Source organism: Hibiscus syriacus, unplaced genomic scaffold (assembly GCF_006381635.1).
Source record: "Hibiscus syriacus cultivar Baekdansim isolate YM2019G1 unplaced genomic scaffold, ASM638163v2 tig00111157_pilon, whole genome shotgun sequence".
NCBI classification, from domain to species: Eukaryota; Viridiplantae; Streptophyta; class Magnoliopsida; order Malvales; family Malvaceae; genus Hibiscus; species Hibiscus syriacus.
In genome coordinates, this window is record NW_024063004.1 from 120,265 (window position 1) to 138,226 (window position 17,962).

A 17,962-nucleotide genomic window follows, 5' to 3' on the forward strand; every position below is an offset into this window, starting at 1 on the left:
CTGCAGAGTGTCCAAAATGTTTGATGTTGTGCCTCCTGATAGGCATACGAAGCAGTGAACTTTGAAGAACCATTTTGATCACCATTTGTGAACTCATGCTGACCATGGACAGAGGCCTTCGATGGGCGAGAAGCTGCCTTCTTCGATGCACGAGAAGCTGGCTTTCGTGCAGTTTTGACCAAGATTCTGCACTTCAAATCATATTGAGAACGTTTCGTTTGGTCCGAGAGAATCGTGTTTGCCTCCCCGATCAGCTTGAATGCAGCCTCAGCACCAGTAAACTTATTCTTGTCTGGATGAAGCAGTAGTGCAAGCTTTTTGTGCTGCTTGATAGAAGTCTCATCGACCGAACGTTCAATCTGAAGAACCCCGTACCAGTCCATTTCCGACCCAGAGAGCTTGTTTTTCGCAGAATAGTGAACATTACACACCGTCAACAACTTTAAGATGTTCTCGAGTTCGGGGAACAATTTCTGAGCCTTCAATGCAAACTTCATAGCGCCCTCAAGATCACCATCCTGCATCATTTGTTCAGCAGTCCCCCATGCTTTGACAGCCTCTTCTCTGTTACACTCCATTGTCGATAGCACCCGAAGATCAAATGCTCAAATTTTCCAACCTATTATTTATCCAATGACCACCATCATCAAAAACCTTCCTGCAACAGTGCAACCAAACCATTGCAGTCCAATGTATCCACCAAATTCATCTAAAACTAAAACGATAGTTGGAAAACTCACAAAACACCTACCATTATAGCAATAACCACCATACATCTGCAAGACTTAATGCAGCTGGATAAAATAGAGACCAAAGGACCAGCCTATTGGTACCAAACAATTCCTAGTAGCATGCTTAAGCAAAATCCGAATGCTCCTGGGAGCCAGGAATCCAAATTTCAAAGCCTGAAACATGATATAAAGATGACAAGGGCCAAAACAAAATGGCTTAAGTATTGAAATATACAATCTTTAAAAGACTCAAAATGGAATCATAGCCATTAGAATCAACAAATTAACTAGAAATCAACTTAATAGTTTTAAGCAGAGTTTTAAATAACGTTCACGGTCACGTCGTATTTATCACGGTTGCGAACATAAAAGATGTCATTGTGGTCATTGCAGGTATCGCGGTCGTGATTTTTTTTAAATTTCGTACAACTTTTATCCTTTCATTAAACTTATTTTTCTTCAAAATTGTCATTCTTCTGTCGTTGAATAATAAAAATTCTACGAAGGTTAAATAATAAATTTATTCTTAAACTATTTTAGATTTACAAAAAAGTTCATAATTAGGATTTTATATGAAGTTCAAGGGTTACAATAAAATTTTATCATTTCATTAAACTTATTTTTCTTTTCAATTTTATAAAAAAATATATAAATTTTATGAATTTAAAATTTTTTAAAAATATATATAAATTAATTATAGTAATATTATAGTAGAATTCAACTTGTTAAAAGAAATATATAATAAAAACTATTTGATAAAACATATATTCTAATAATCTTTTATTCCTTTAATCAAATATGATAATCTTACATTCTTATAAAACTAAATAAACTCAAAATACAACATTGTGAGTAAAAACGTACCTTAAGGTTGTTGACTCGTTAAAAAGTACGCCTAATAGGTTAAGTAGAGGGACACATCTAATGTTAAAACTTACGGTTGAAGTCGGGCGATCAAATTTGCCTCTGTTTAAATTTGGCGTCGACCTCTTAAACCTCGCATCTAATGATGAAGCTAAGCTGTAGAAAACTGTAAGACCCGAATGGAAAACAGTCAACTTACCTTGGACCAAAACTTCTCTTTACAATCTGTTTTAAGTTTAGCTTTCACTGTTCAAAGTGACCTTTGATTTTTCCTGGGTTTTCTTCTTTTTTCCCCTTTTCTGGGAATCATCTCAGTTTCAAGGTGACAAAAATGAGTGATTCTGATGATATCGCAGCTGATTTGATCCTCTTAGAATCCCAACGGAAAGGCCTAATAAACACCCTGGAAAAGCTCCAGTGTGGTTCTTCTTTAGTCCCTTCCCTCACCCTTCAATGCCAAAAGATCCATCAACTCTCCAACTCCATCCAAAATGCAATCCAAACCCGTTTCGAATTGCTCCGATCCAAAGATATTGAGATAGAGAATAGACTCAAGGATCTTGAATTGAGGGAAAATGAAGTGGGTAAACGTTCAAAAGATAAACTTCACGAGGTGTTGATCGGAGAAGGTTCATCTTTACTGGATTTACGGTTTATTGTCAGCTCCGATGGTGAAAGATTGTTGATGTTCTTGAACGCTCATGGAAATGAACACGAAAAGCTTGCCGATGAGGTTTATAACGTACTCAAAATGTCTAAAAATCCTGCAAAATTGGTTTGGCAGGGTGTTAAGAGGGTTTTCATGGAGCAAAGAAATGTTGGGGTTGAGAAAAAATTGGAGAGGCGAAGTTGTTTGGTTTTGTTGGAGGGATTGATGAGGGTTGGGACTCAGTTTAACAAAAGAACTAAAAATGAAGCAACTTCAGCTGCAAAAGCATGGAAGGTGAAGATGGGGATGGAGGGTGAGGATACTTTACTGTTTTTGATGCTTGTGGGTGCTTTTGGATTGCAGGGCCAGTTTAATTCCAATGAAATTAGGAGTCTTTTTGAGAGGGTTGCACAGAATAAGCAAGCTTCCTTGTTGGGTCATAATCTTGGATTGTTTGAGAAGGCTGCCCCTGGTAAGATCTCTTCACTTTGTCATATCACGTAAAATTTCATGTTTGATCAGTGAATTGCTTAGTTGATATTCTTATGCCTCCAAAAGAAAAAAAAATTAATGATCTGTCAATTTTGTTTTTGTTGTTTTTGCCTGTTCAGAGAGCTGCATCCTCCATTCTCAAGGAAAGACGGTGCAATCGGGTGAGGTTTCGAACGTGACGTCCGAGACAATAAATGATACAAAGATTAATTATTCCTCTACACCTTCAGCTGATTTGAGATTTATTGCAAGTACAGATGCTGATAGGTTGTTGATGTTTTTGAATGAACATGAGAACAATGACAGGATTGGTATTGATGTTTACAATGCACTCAAAGTGTCCAATAAACCGGCGAAATTGGTTTTGAATGTAGTTAAAGCTGGAATTTCAGGGAAGACAAATGTGGGAATTGATAAAGGGGTGGTCAAGAACAGTTGTATAATTCTGTTAGAGCAGTTGATGAGATTGAGGCCAGTAATTAGTCAGAAACTGAGGAAAAAAGCTCTGAAGGTAGCACAAATATGGAAAGGAAGTATAAGAAATAATAGCAATTATGATAAAGAGATTTTGGTCTTTCTGATGCTTGTGGGTGCTTATGGATTGACGAGTGAATTTAATTCCAAAGAAATTGAGAGTCTGTTTCAGTGTGTTTCTCAGCATAAACAGGCTCCTATATTGAGTCCTATGCTCGGTTCACTTGACCAAAACTTGGGTAAGTGTCTTTCCATTGTTCCCATACCGAGTTGTATCATTGATTTTGTTGGTGAAACTTTTGTAGGTCTGTTGTTATTTCCTACAGAAAACGTTTTCATTTTACACTTTCTTTTTTTGTGACCTTTTTGTCAGTTCATTGGTAAACTTATTTCTTTTACAAGTTAGAATTTTGTTAAACAAGCAGGATTTTCATTTTAGGATTTTTCATCCTTGTTCTTGATTTACTGCTGCTTATCTCAATGATTTTCAATCAATTAGTGATTGTAATTTGTTTATGTCTAACTTTTTTTTGAAGGATTTTTTTTAACTACACGGAAAGGTACATGTATTTTACTAGCTTGTGAAATTTAGGGATCATTGTTTTCCATTCTTGTGATTCTAGATTCACTTATTAGTGTGTCGTTATGCTGACGAGTTGATACTCTAACCATTCAGTGAGAGGTATCCACCATTCTCCAGTAAAAATTGAGCAGTCCGAAGCAGACAATTTTCAATTGGATAGCTTCGTTCCTTCTGAACAAAAGTTTGAGCAGCATATTGCTTCTTCGACTACTATGTCTTGGCCTGAGCTAAGGTTTCTTAGTATCAATATGAATGCAAGAGGCTTAATATTATTTCTGTCTGAGTGTGTGGAAGATCATAATCTAATGCGAGGTGAAATCTCTGATGCTTTTCAATTGGCCTCGGATCCTGCAAAACTAGTATTAGAAACATCATCATATTTTTATCGTTCAAAGTCAGGGGATGGGTTTAAGGGTGTAGCCTTATCTAATGCAAGAAAGAGTTGTATTCTTTTGTTGGAGCAGTTAATGGCATGTTCAGTCCAGATTGAACCACATGTGAATGAAGAAGCCTTGAAGTTAGCAGTCGAGTGGAAAGAAAGAATGGAAGAGAAGTACCCTCAAGGAGTGATGGCATATGGATTCTTGCAGTTTATAATCACATACCAGTTGAAGTCTTCTTATAACGTTGATGAACTCCTTCGTCTTTTGGTAACCGCAAGTGAGTATAGACAGTCTCCTGATTTGTGTCTGGCTCTTGGATTGGCTGATAAGATATCGAGTGAGTCTACTCTTTCTCTATCCTGATCTTTCTTAGGACATTGTTCTAAATGCTATATATACTGAGTAGCGTCAAACATTTTATGGCATTATCATTTTATGTTTCCTGAACCATGATATAAGGTGTTTGTCGGTTTTCTTTTTCTCGATATTGTTACCTCGTTTAGCTGTTTCCTTCTCAGCAGAGCTTATATTGATTGCTTGAGTTGATGCATTGCTGCATTGATCAGAAAAACCACATAACATGTATACAGCTATTTACATCTTTCGACTAATTTCCATTTTTTGAAACATGATGTCTGTATTGCTTTCATGCCGCGGCAGTTGTCTGGTTGCAGTATGATTCATAATGGTCAACAAATGGGGTTGGTAGATCAGTATGTTTATATATTTAGTTGTTCATGGTTCTTCAGTCCTCATTTTTATTTTCGTTATTCATTTTAAAATTTTAAACCGAGGATAAACAAGCTCCAAAAAAGTCGAGTTCCGATAAAAAACTCCATGCCCTTATCGAATTGTCATCTTTCTTATTCATTTGCATTGGAAGTTTTCGTATTTATAAATTATAAAGCTATTAGTAAGTTGATATGGTGCTTTTACTTTCAGTAGTAGTTTTCTAGTCTCCTTAATGGCATTTTGATTGTAACTGCAATATTGGATTACATTCGACAGTCCTTATCGAGACCCTCATAAATAATAATCTACGGCTTGAGGCTATTGCATATATTTGTTCTTTCGATCTTGCCGACAAGTTTCCTCCTGCACAACTTCTGAATGCCCACTTGAAGTATTCGAAGATGAGAAAATCCCGGATGAAAAAATCAAATGTGAAACTGGTAACCTTTGCAGCCTTTTTGTCTCTGAATTCTCAATGGTTAAGCTGGTATCCAGCTGCTATCCTACATCACCATATCTTTATGACTTTAACTTAACATGCTGACAGAATGTGACCATAGACCAAGAAATTGCGATAATGCGAAGGGTCATTAAATGCATTGCGGATCACAAGCTTGAATCTCTATACCCTCCTCAGGGTCTTGAAAACTACGTTGAGCATCTGGAAAGGCAGAAAGAACTGGGAAATGATACAGCAGAAAGAGGAAAGCAGAAAGAAGTGAAGAAAAACAACTTGTCAATCCCTTCAACTAAAGATGAAATGCAGCAAGAGAGTGAACTTAATCGGCCCTGCATCAATCCGTCAGGCGAGGCTGCACCAAGCCCTTTTGCTAGTGCTGGTGGCAATTTTCACTTTAAACCATCACCTCTAGAACAACCAATTAGCTTTCTTGCTGATCCAGCCGAGGCTTGTAGTTTGTGGGGCTCGGCTGCTTTTTCTATGGACACACACTCTTTTAATCGGCAATGTGGGTGTGAAATTGCTGATAACTGGAACTTGGAGAATTTCACTTCAACAACTAGAGCAGTTGACAGGGCTGCCCCTGGTAAGATCGTTTTTCTATTGTTGCTTTTAGTTAACTTTTTTTTTTATCAAACAAGTTAGTATATCTGGTTTAATTTTCTTTAATATTTTGTAATTAAATAATTTTTATAGCATGAATGTTCCCATGCATGATTAGAGTTTAGAAAGAATATTTGTTCTATGTTTAGCAAGTTGAATATGTGCTCATAATCGATTCTCGAACCATGCAGGAAGCAGTATCCATCATGCTCAAGTAAAGATTGACCAATGTCAATCAGACAATTCTAATTGGGATGCCTTTGTTCCTTCTGAAGCAAAGTATGAGCAGTATAAAGCTTGTTCATCTAGTGATTATGGGATTGATCTACAATCTTTTAGTACCAGTATGGATTCAATGGGTTTAATATTGTTTCTATGCAAGCAAGTGGATGATCATGATTTAATGCGCTCTGAAATTTCTGATGCTCTTCAATTGGCCCCGGATCCTGCAAAACTTGTTTTGGATGCAATATCAGCTTTTTATGAATCAAAGTCCAGGAATGCTCCTAAAAAGAAGTCTGGGAATGAGTTTAATTCTCAACTCTTACACAGTGTGAGAAAAAGTTGCATTCTTTTGTTGGAGCAGTTAAGGACATTTCCATTCCTGATTGAACCCCATGTGAATGAAGAAGTTTTGAAGTTGGCAGTTGATTGGAAAGAAAGAGCGCAAAAGTGCCTGAAAGGCGTGATGGCCTATGGTTTCTTGCAGCTGACAGTCACCTACTCTTTGATCTCCGATTATGACGTGAACGAGCTTCTTGGTCTTTTGGTGATTGCAAGCGAGTATCAACAGTCTCCTGAACTGTGCATGGCTCTTGGTTTGACAGAGAAGATTCGCGGTTAGTCTACTTTTACACCCGTCTCTCTAGTTTCCATTCCTCCCCTTTTAGTTGATTCTTTTAGCTGTTAGATGAGGTTAATCCTTGTCTTCTGTTAATGCTACTGTGCTTTCATATTCACTACATTATAACCATGAATGTCCCAAAAATGCTACTGTTGTCTCTTTCACATTTCGTTTGTTTTTTGCATGGAAAAATTATGATATCTATGCATTATATAACACTAACCTAGTTTTTGTTGATGGCATTCTGTTGCCACCTGCAAAATCCGTTTTAAATTGGACAGTCTTGATTGAAACCCTCGTACAAAGAAACCTACGGCTCGAGGCTATCGGGTACGTATGTGCATTCGATCTTGTCGACAAGTTCCCACCTGCACAGATGCTGAAAGCTCACTTGGAATATTCCAAGCAGAGTTTACACCAACAGGCCCAAAAATCACATTGGAAATGGGTAAGTTTTTCTTGTTTCATTGTATTCATGCGTGCTCATAGATTCCTGGAAAATGAACGGCCTTCCTACGTCCATGGTTTTACTTGAATGTTCTCGCAGCATCAAATTATAGATCACAAAATAGCTGCAGTGAGAAAAGTGATAAGATGCATTGCCGATCACAATCTCGAATCACTTTACCCGCCTAACGATCTTGAAGACTACATTAAACAGCTGGAAAAGCAGAAGGAGGATCGAAATGATGCTGCACGAAAGGAGAAGCAGAAAAGAGTCCGGAAAAAAACTCCAAAAGCCTCGTCTGCCAATACAAAAACACACGAGTCTGGAACTTCGCTATCTTCCCCAACCACTTCTACTGCTGGTTCCACAGCTAAACTGTCACCTTTGCAACTACTCGAAAGCTTCTTTCCAGATCAAGCAGTGTCACGTGGGTTATGGGACACTGCAACTTACTCTACAAACTTGAACTTATTAAGCGATAATCAGCAAGCGGATGCAGCCTCCATTGAAGGTAACTAGAGCTCAAACTTGGACTGAAATGAGCAAGCTCCATGGATATTTTGTGCTATGAGGTTCTCTGTCTGCTTTAATATTTTGATTTGTAAGATCATGGATGATGGAACTTTGCAGGACAGGTATATTACTAGAATTATATAAACGAGGGTTTGTCTACATCTACTTTCAAAAGGTTGATATAAATAATGGTAAACTAAGCGTACTATGTCACCTACCTATTCCTAGTGTTTCTATTTAATCATCTAATTTTTTTTTTCAAAAATTATATATAATATTACGTTTTGTTCACTCGTCATTAAAAAAATAGGGGTGATGCTCACGATTCAACTTAAAATAATGTAATCATTAAAAAAATAAAAATTCATAATATCAATAGTTATGTTTATTTTAACGATGGATGAGCAAAATAAAGCTATAACATAACATTATGTATGATTTTGAAAAATAAAGTTAGGTGATCAAAACCAAATCTCAATAATAATTGAGTGGCAAAATATGTAGTTTATCCTAAATAGTTAAGGAATAATATATTTTCTTATAACTATTAATTATTTTATTTTAGGATAAAATACATTCATCGGTCATTCAATTATTATCAATTTTCCATTTTTATAATTGAATTATAAAAAATAAAAAATTAAACACTCGCTCATTAACTACTACTATTAGCAACTTAATGTAATGTCACATTCACTCAAGAATTAATATTCGAATTATAGTACTAAAGTGGAAAGCAGGGAAAACACTAGCCCTATGATTCCCCTCGTGAAGCCACTGTCGATGAACAAACCCCCAAGCACCAGCGTCGGCACGATGAAGCGCCACTCGATACTTCTCCGCCTCCCACCTCCTCTATGGACTGTGATATCTCTCATATTGCACCGCCTCCTCCTCCTTATTGGGATAAAGTCATTGGATCCAATACTATTGCTAACGCTGAAGCGCTATTTTTATTGGAAGATGACGATATTGATTTATTTGATGATGATGTCGAAGTTGGTGAATCTAATGGCATTGTTTTCATTAATTTTTCTGATAGGGTTCAAAACATTGCAATCAAAATTATGGATCTAACCCTTGTCGTCAAAATTCTTGGCCGAAGAAATGGTTATAACACACTCTATAACCGGCTCCTCTCCATGTGGAAACCTAGCCACCCCATCAAGTTGATCGACATTGAGAACGATCACTTTCTTGTTAAAATTCCTGCGATATTGGATTATTATTATTTTTTGATAGGAATTGAAGGCCTCGTTAAAAACCCCTTCTTGATTAAAGGAGCTTATAGAGAAGTTCCTTAATCAGCGGAAGGAGGAAAAGAGTGCCTTAAGATTTCATTAACCAAAAGAAATTACATAAAATACAACCAGATAAACACCCCCAACATAACCAAAAAACCAAAAAACACCCGAACGATATTGGATTATTTATCCGCTTTAACGGATGGCCCCATAGGTAATCTTCGGCCACTACCTTACGGTTGAACCCTGGTCAAAGCATAATGAATATAAAGAGCAATCATGATCTAATCGTGCTAAATTATTAGGAATAAAATATTAGATGCGAAAGCGTACGTAATTTAATCTATAGGTTGAAATCATTGAATCTTTCTTTGGTTGTGTCGTTGTGATCTTCCAAGAAGATAAAATTATCTTAAGTATAAACTCTCTGACGCGATAACAATAAATACAAGATTGTCTATTTCTTTGAGATCATTACCCATTTATATAGTTGATTTAAGAATTAATTATTGTCTGTAGTTGTAACTCTACCACTCATCGAATTATAAATACAACTTTAATAGTATATACACTTTTATTTCCATGACACTTCTAATACCTTGTTACTTTATAACATAAATATTCACTTAATTTATGTCATATTTTATGATAACAATATACATTATAAATATGTGTCTATAATTATGATTTTAATCTAACATTTTTCTAACAAAAATATCAAACCTCAAAACATATGTATTGGTACTTTTTATTTTGAACTTATTTTCAAAAAAAAAAATATTTTAAACCCAATTATCGAACCTGAAACCATATGTTTCAAAAATTTATATTTAGAACTTTTCAAAATAATTTTTTGACTCAAAGTATCAAACCTCAAACAATGAATTTCAATTTTTTTTCATCAAAGTGATTTTCATATAGTTTTTATCTCAACTTAATTTTTTAGTGACCAATAATATTTTTTAGCACAATCCGATTTATTAATGCGATTGATAATATTTTTAACTTTCAACTTATTTTATTAGCGTAGCTATTTTTTTGACCAATTTGTTAAATTTCGGTAATATTTTCGGTCCAAAATCAAATTTGTTAAAAAAACTTATAACATTCACGATCTCAACCTAATTTCTTAGGGACCAATAACTTTTTTGACACAATCGGATTTATTAACGCGATTGATGATATTTCGGGTTTCAACTTATTTTGTTACTGTGGCTATTTTCTTTGACCTGTTTGTTAAACTTTGGTAACATTTTCGGTCTAGACCGAATTTGTTAAAAAACTTATAGAATTCAATCTTAACACAATTTCTTAGCGATCGATAGTGTTCTTGAGCGTAATCGGATTTGTTAATGCGATTGATGATTTTTTTAGCTTTCAGCTTATTTTTGTCATTGTAACTATTTTTTTACTCATATGCTAAATTCCGGTAACATTTTAAGTCCAAACCGAATTTGTTAAATAAACTTATAACATTTTAGATTTCAACCTAATTTACTAGTTATTGGTAACATTCATAGGTTCAACCAAATTCATTAACGCAATTGATAATATTTTCAGTTTTCAACTTATTTTGTTACTGTGACTAAACTCTTAGCCCATTTGCTAAACTTTGGAAACATTTTAGGTTTAAAATGGATTTGTTAAAGAAACTTATAACATTTCAGATGCCAACTTAATGTCTTAGTGACCGATAACATTCTCGGGCGCAACCAAATTCGATAACGCGATTGATTACCATTTTTAGCTTTCAATTTATTTTCTTAGCACCAGTAATATTCTTAGGCGTAACTGAATTAGTTAACGCGATTGATACATTTTCAACTTATTTTGTTACCTTTACTAAACCATGAGCCCATTTGTTAAAATTCGGTAATATTTTAGACGCAATCATATATGTTACTAAGATCGATAATATTTTTGATTTTTAACTTATTTTATTACTCCGATAATAATTTTGAGTGCAACCAATTTTGTTATTGCAACCTATAATATTTTTTAATTCCTATTAATTGTCCCTTGTTCCCATATGTAATGGGGAAAAGGAATGTAAGATAGTAGGCTGCCCCTAACACTCGGTTGAAAGCAGTTTCTGTAGGAGACCTCCAATTATGAAATAGACTCCATAAGACTCGATCCCACGACCTTAAAATTAAGAACATAATGTTCTACCAACTAAACTGGATGGTCATTATATATTCCACTTTAAACGTATAATTATTGTAATCGATTTTATCGTTTATTAATCTTATTTTAACTGCCTCACAGTCACAGCTAAGTCATCCATCATAATATCAGCATAAAAAAGGGAATAGCGTCCCACTCATCATGGCGCACTCTATGTTTTCCGGCTCAACAAGCAATAATTGTTTTATAAAACCATAAGGGCAGCTTTTTCATTTACCCACCCCAAAAACCCAAGCTATAGACTCTGCTAGCATACTGCAACAAGCAAGCATCCGATTTCCCATCAACTACACGCCGCCAACACCAACAATCGAGCCCTAATTGAAGTTCGAAGTACCCCTAATCGCTTCCAAGCATCAAACATCAAGCAAAAATAAACGAAGAAAACTTGTCTGGTTCGGATCTGAGTTCGCATGGTTCGGGTAAATTGCATTATGCCTTTTAAATTTCCTGGAATTTCTTATGAAGTCTTAAACTTCAAAATTTTAAAAATTCCCATCTAGCCTCTCAATTGTTTTTCTTCTTCTTGAAACCTTGTTGAAAATTTTCATTGTCTTTCCAAACGTTTGAGAACTTTAATTAGATCGCCGGACCTATTCTTCTTTCACTGAATACGATGATACCGTTTTATTTTTTGTGTGTGTATATATGTTTATGTTTTAGGAATAACGTGATGTTAATTCTAATTGTATAATGTGTTTGGAAGCATGATCATTGCTATGTTTACCATTTGTGTTAAATTGGCGTCACTCAAGCGTGGAATGTTTTCAAGCCGATTTCGTTTTCAATGGAATTTAGTGAATGAAAGTGTATTCCTAAATTAAGATGAGAAATGAAGTTCTTACGTCTTGGTAATTTTTATCAAACACAACAAAAATAAAGCCATTAAATGGTCATAAATGGCCCAAAGCCCAACCCTCCGTACCCCTTCGTGATTTTCTTTTGGACAATTGCTACTCTACTATTCTTTTTTCTTCATCCCCACATCTCGAGTTTTCCCTAATTATTTTCAATGCTTTTTAGCTTTATTTTTTGATATTGCTTTTGTTTTGCAACTTTTGGCCGTTAGGTTCCTGCATACATTGAGTTGTGAAGTTTTTGAGTGTTTGGTTTGAGTTACTTGATGGAGAAGTTGACTGATTTACAGCTCATTGAGTTGAGCAAAGCCAATTTGCGAAGAACTATGAATGAGATTCAAGATCGTGCCTCCTCCATTCTTTTACTTAATCTTCGATGGGAAGATATGGAAAGCGTTTTGGATTCTGCTCAGAATTCTGTTGAACAACGACTCAAAGAAGTCAAATCAAAAGAAGATGAGATTGAAAGAAAGGAGAAATCAGTTAAAGACCAGTTTGAAGAGCTTAACATTAAAGAGGAGGAATTAAGAAGGCAATTTGGGGAGTTGGAGTTGGGTAAGAAGTATTACGAAGAAAGTATGAGAGAAGTTGTGTTGAAGCAGAAGCAACTTGAAGGGCTTAAATTAAAGGAGGAAGAGTTTGTGTTGAAGGAGAAAGATTTTGAGGAGCGTTGTAGGGATTTTGAGTTAGAGAAGAAGGATCTTGAACGGCATAGTAAAGACCTTGAATTTAGTGTAAAACAATGTGAAGAGCAACTTAAGGAGGCTAAATTGATGGAGAAAATGGTAAAAAACAAGTGGGAGGAGGTTGGGTTGAAAGAAAAAGATTTGGAAAATTGCTTGAGAGACTACGAGTTGAAAGAAGAGCAATTTGGACTGAAAGAGAAGGGTTTTGGGAAACGTTGTATGGAGTTTGAGTTGGAAGAAAAAGCTTTGGAAGAACGTCGTAGAAATCTTGAATGCCATGTAAAACAATGCGAGAAGCATTGGAAAGATTTGGAGAAGTGCTTGCTAGAGTATGAGTTGAAAGAACAACAATTTGTGTTGAAAGAGAAAGATTTGGAGAAGGGTTTGAGAGAGTATGAGTCGAAAGAAGAGCAATTTGGGGTGAAAGAGGAGAGTTTTCGGAAGCGGTGTGTGGAGTTTGAGTTGGAAGAAAAGGCTTTGGAAGAACGCCGTAGAGATCTTGAACTTTGTATTAAAAAATGTGAGCAGCAGCGTAGAGAGGTTAAGTTGATGGAGAAAATGGCAAAAGATCAGTTGGAGGAAGTTCGGTTGAAAGAGAAAGAATTGGACAAATGCTTGAGAGAGTATGAGTTGAAAGAGGAACAATTTAGGCTGAAAGAGGCGGATTTTGAGAAGCGATGTATGGAGTTTGAGTCGGAAGAAAAGGCTTTGGAAGAACGTCGTAGATATCTTGACTTTAATGTAAAACAATGTGAGCAGCAATGGAAAAAATTGGACAACTGCATGAGAGATTATGAGTTGAAAGAACAGAAATTTGGGTTGAAAGAGGAGAGTTTTCAGAAGCGGTATATGGAGTTTGAGTTGGAAGAAAAGGCTTTGGGAGAACGTCGTAGAGATTTTGAGTTTAGTGTAAAGCAATGTGAGCAGCAATGTAAAGAGGTGAAGTTGACAGAGATATCAGTAAAAGATAGGTTGGAGGAAGTTGGGTTGAAAGAGAAAGATTTGAAGAAGAACTTGAGAGAGTATGAGTTGAAAAAAGAGCAAATTAGGCTGAAAGAGGAGGACTTTGAGAAGCGATGTCTGGAGTTTGAGTCGGAAAAAAAGGATTTGGCAGAACGTCGTACATATCTTGAATTTAATGTAAAACAAGGTGAGCAGCAATGGAAAAAACTGGACAACTGTTTGAGAGATTATGAGTTGAAAGAACAAAAATTTGGGTTGAAAGAGAAAGATTTGGAGAAGGGTTTGCGGGAGTATGAGTTGAAAGAGGAGAGTTTTCGGAAGCGGTATATGGAGTTTGAGTTGGAAGAAAAGGCTTTGGAAGAACGTGGTAGACATTTTGAGTCTAGTGTAAAGCAATATGAGCAGCAATTTAAAGAGGTGAAGTTGACAGAGAAATCATTAAAAAATAAGTTGGAGGAAGTAGCGTTGAAAGAGAAAGATTTGGAGAAGTGCTTGGGAGAGTATGAGTTGAAAAAAGAGCAATTTAGACTGAAAGAGGAGGGCTTTACGAAGCGATTTATGGAGTTTGAGTCGGAAGAGAAGGCTTTCAAAGAACGTTGTAGAGATCTTGAAGTGGCAGAATCAGGGGTGCAAAAGCAGTTAGAGAATATTAGAAGGAAAGAGGAAGATTTTGGTTTTAAAGAGAGGGATCTTGCGTGGCGTTGTAGAGATGTTGTGTTGTTGGAGAATTGTCTTGAAAAAGGTCTTAAAGATCTAGAATTGAAGTCTGAGCAATGTGAAGTGAAGTTCAGAGAAATTAAGTTAATGGAAGAATCAATAACAACCCAGTTTGAGGAGCTTAAGGAGAAAGAAGAGCAATTTAGATTGAAAATTTGTAATTTTGAGGAGCGTTCTAGAAATTTGAAAATGCAGGAGACATCTCTTGAAAAGGGTCATCAAGATCTTGAAGCAAAACAGAAACACAATGAAAAGTTCTTGAGAGAAATCAAATTGAAAGAGGAGGAGATTGAAGAATTATCAGCAGACCATAGAAGAAAGTATGAGCAACAGTCCATCGAGCTTGAGTTCAATGTTAAAAAGTGTGAGCAGCGGGTCATAGATCTTGATTTAAAGGAGAAGAAACTTGTGGAATGGTCTAAAGAACTTGAAGGCAAGAGTCTTGATTTCGGCCTGCATCCTCAAGTGAAAAATGAATCAGCAGGTAGTTCGTCAGTTAAATGTTCCATAAATCATTCTTCACCAGCACATCTTTGGTTTTGCATATATATGGATGGAAAGGATTTGCAGATGTTCCTAAATGAGCGCTGGAAAGAGCATGGTTCTATAGGTCCTGAAGTTGCTATGGCTCTTCAACTTGCAGCAGATCCTGCACAGCTTGTCTTGGATGCAATGGAGGGGTTTTACCCTCCACATTTGTGCAAGGGAGACAGGGAGTTCGAAGGGAATGTTGCCAGAAGAAGTTGCATCCTCTTGTTAGAGCAATTGATGAAACTCTCACCTGTAGTTAAGCCTCATGTTAGAAAAGCAGCTTTGAAGCTTGCCTTTGACTGGATGGCAAAAATGAGAGATGAATCTGGTCATGAATTGGAGGCTTTGGGATTTCTGCGGCTTTTAGCTTCTTTCCAATTGGCAGATGCTTTTGATGCTGACGAGCTTATCAACATTTTGGTGTTTGTTGCTCAACATATTCAAACTACTGAACTATTCAAGGTTCTTGGTCTGGGAGATAAGATCACCGGTAAAGTTTATAAAACTGTTTACCTTTTCTTATTTAAACACATATATGTTATTATAAGTTTATTTTAAAATGTTATTGCTCTCTCTTTCCGTGTATTGACAATTTATCATGGTGGTGCTTTGCTGATTTTGTTCTTGAAATCGGAATTAGAGAACAAGATATGCATAAAAGAGCTGACTTGGCAAAATAAAATGAAAAGTATTGATCATTCTTTTGTTTCATTCTCAATAAATCAGTGGCCTTGATCCTAAATTGAAATTTAGTTGTTAGTAGATTCTTTTATTTATAAGGCGAGAACAGATAGGAGTGATAACTTGGATTACTTGTTTGACAGGTTTCATAAGAAAACTTGTGGGAAAGAAGCAGCATATGGAGGCAATTAGATTTATTTATGCTTTTGAACAGGTTAATGAGTTCCCCCCGGTACCTGTGTTGAAAGATTTCTTGAATCATTCTAAGACTGAAGCTAGAAGAATTTTGCTAAAAGGAAAAAAGGCCCCTTCAGCACGGGTTTGTCTATGTTCCTCTCTATTTAAATGCCGACTGTGTCATTTAATATCTAGCCATGTAACATGTGTAAAATTAATTAACAGCATGAGGCAAGCACCAAAAGAATAGCTGATCTTAGGGCTGTTATCAAATGCATTGAAGATCATAATCTTGAATCCGAGTACCAACCTCATAGCCTTAAGAACCTTAAGGATTTACTTGTCTCTCTTGAAAAAATAAATGCAAGTGGAAATCTTACCTCCCCAGAAGCTAACCCTGCCCCTTGCACTGCTCACAAGAGGGAGACCCCATCACATGAACATGTTGGTGTTAAGCGAGAACGAGAGGTCATAGCTACAGAAATTGCTGGAAATGCCCCTCTTGGTGCCACGACCAATGTTTCCTCCAGGAAAATGCCTCCTAATCATCCAAAATGGTCAAAAACAGGTAAGCATTTGATCCAATGATTCCTGGACACTCCATTTATTTGTATGGGTTCATACCTAAGCCTTGTCATCGTTGATTGTGCAAATGCTTTTGTTTATTTTATTAGTGGTTGTATTTTATGCTGAAAAAGCTGTTAATTTCATCTATTTCTCATCCTAACTCCGAGAAATAGATCTTAGTCCCAAGTTTAGTGATAGTCGTTACAACAAAGTAATTTCAGCAATGGAAGATCGGTTTTGACTTCCAGACATTTCAGTCAACTATGATAGTCTTGTGTCCTTGATCGCTGTTCCTTAGACTATCACTTCGATGGCCACATCTTTCCTGTTTTAAGTCTTGTCAGTTGCTTTTTAGTGTAGGAAGTTGAGCTTTTCCTCAAATGGATTGAAATTTAGATGGCTTTTCCCCTTTCAGATTTGCATACAAACCCCAATCGTAAGGCTGTTTCAGATAATTATTCTTGGGAAGCTCTTGCAAGACCTAGTGATCAGGTCGGTAGCTAGCCTTCAGTATGCGGTAGGGATGGCAGCAAGTGACGACCCTTGGTTCAGTTTGTATATACTTCTTGAGTTTTAGTCTCATTTTAGTATTTTTCACTCGTGTTCTAGTATCTATGGAATGGTAAGTTATTGTTCTAATTCCTCCAGTATATACATTTCTTTAGAGTGCAGTCCCATCTAAGAACAAATTATAATTTAAATATAACAAGGTTGAAACATTTCTTTGATGTCAAGATCTTGGTTCAATGATTTTCTTTGTTTCTTACTGGCCCTAGGCTAAGAGAAGTTGAAGATCACCAAATTTTTTGGTGGACTTGTATGAAGCAACTTTTATGGCTTCCTGTTTTGGGATTCAATCAGCTGAAACAAGCTAATTTATCATTTTCTTATTTAGATGTTTCATTCTTTTATTTAGGGTACACTACTTAAACTATCAGTTTTGTTTCGTATTAGTAAACTTTCATTTGTTTCAAAATCTTACATAACATTTATTTTTTGTTTCATTTTAGTACTCTGTCGTTGAAGATTTAACGACACAGTTAAAGTGATAATTTTTATTATTTATTTTTTAATTAAAATTATTATTTATATTATTATTTATCCAACTAATGAAACTAAACTCATAACCGAAAGTAGAATAGAGAAGAGAGAAAGAAGACTGACCTCCCCGGCATTTGGCATCCGTGACAGTTGGCAATAGCTCAATAATGACAGACATTGAAGAGTTGAAGAACAAAAGGAAACAAAAATCAGCAAAACAAAGGAAAAGAAAATAAAACAAAAAGGGTGAAGAGTTTTACCTACGGGTTCTCGATGATAGCTATAGTGATTGGATGACCAATCTGAACGATACCATAAGAGAACGACAAGTCGATTAACATAGTTCAGTTTTAAGCCCATTGGATGGTGGATGACGGAGATTGGAGGATAAAGAAATTGAAGAGTCCATAGTCGACTCGGGGAGTGATACGTTTTTCAGTGAAATAGAAGTTGAAATTGCGTTTAGAGAGTCAAAAAGGTTAAGGTTGAAAAGTTTGAGCTTCATCGATCAACATATGTGATAACCGATAATGGA

General features: G+C 35.9%; 2 protein-coding genes and 1 long non-coding RNA gene across 5 annotated transcripts; 2 read left to right on the top strand and 1 right to left on the bottom strand.

Annotated features, from left to right (window-relative positions):
* Nucleotides 1-539: 539 nt before the first annotated feature.
* Nucleotides 540-3,915, bottom strand: LOC120155009. Its single transcript, XR_005518931.1, has 3 exons — nt 3,901-3,915; nt 752-794; nt 540-658 (listed from the first exon to the last, which is right to left on the bottom strand). It is a non-coding gene; the product is annotated as an uncharacterized LOC120155009 (long non-coding RNA).
* On the top strand, nt 1,751-7,935 carry LOC120155008. Of its 3 annotated transcripts, XM_039166602.1 has the most exons (9): nt 1,751-2,716; nt 2,856-2,897; nt 2,994-3,449; nt 3,887-4,513; nt 5,185-5,348; nt 5,456-5,954; nt 6,163-6,810; nt 7,097-7,263; nt 7,363-7,935. In XM_039166602.1, exons 1-9 carry the CDS (start codon nt 1,927-1,929, stop codon nt 7,780-7,782), a joined length of 3,813 nt encoding a protein of 1,270 aa, XP_039022533.1. In that variant the 5' UTR covers nt 1,751-1,926; the 3' UTR covers nt 7,783-7,935. The 3 variants fall into 3 exon arrangements, with proteins under 3 accessions (XP_039022533.1, XP_039022531.1, XP_039022532.1); XM_039166600.1 differs by having other exon boundaries at nt 2,856-3,449; XM_039166601.1 differs by having other exon boundaries at nt 2,856-3,449; nt 5,546-5,954.
* A 4,304-nt stretch (nt 7,936-12,239) lies between these two features.
* LOC120155013 (trichohyalin-like) lies at nt 12,240-17,120 on the top strand. The gene is made up of 5 exons (XM_039166605.1): nt 12,240-12,952; nt 13,058-15,451; nt 15,786-15,961; nt 16,045-16,387; nt 16,802-17,120. The coding sequence occupies exons 1-5, from the start codon at nt 12,331-12,333 to the stop codon at nt 16,888-16,890; spliced, it is 3,624 nt and encodes a 1,207-aa protein (XP_039022536.1). The 5' UTR covers nt 12,240-12,330; the 3' UTR covers nt 16,891-17,120.
* Nucleotides 17,121-17,962: the final 842 nt, after the last annotated feature.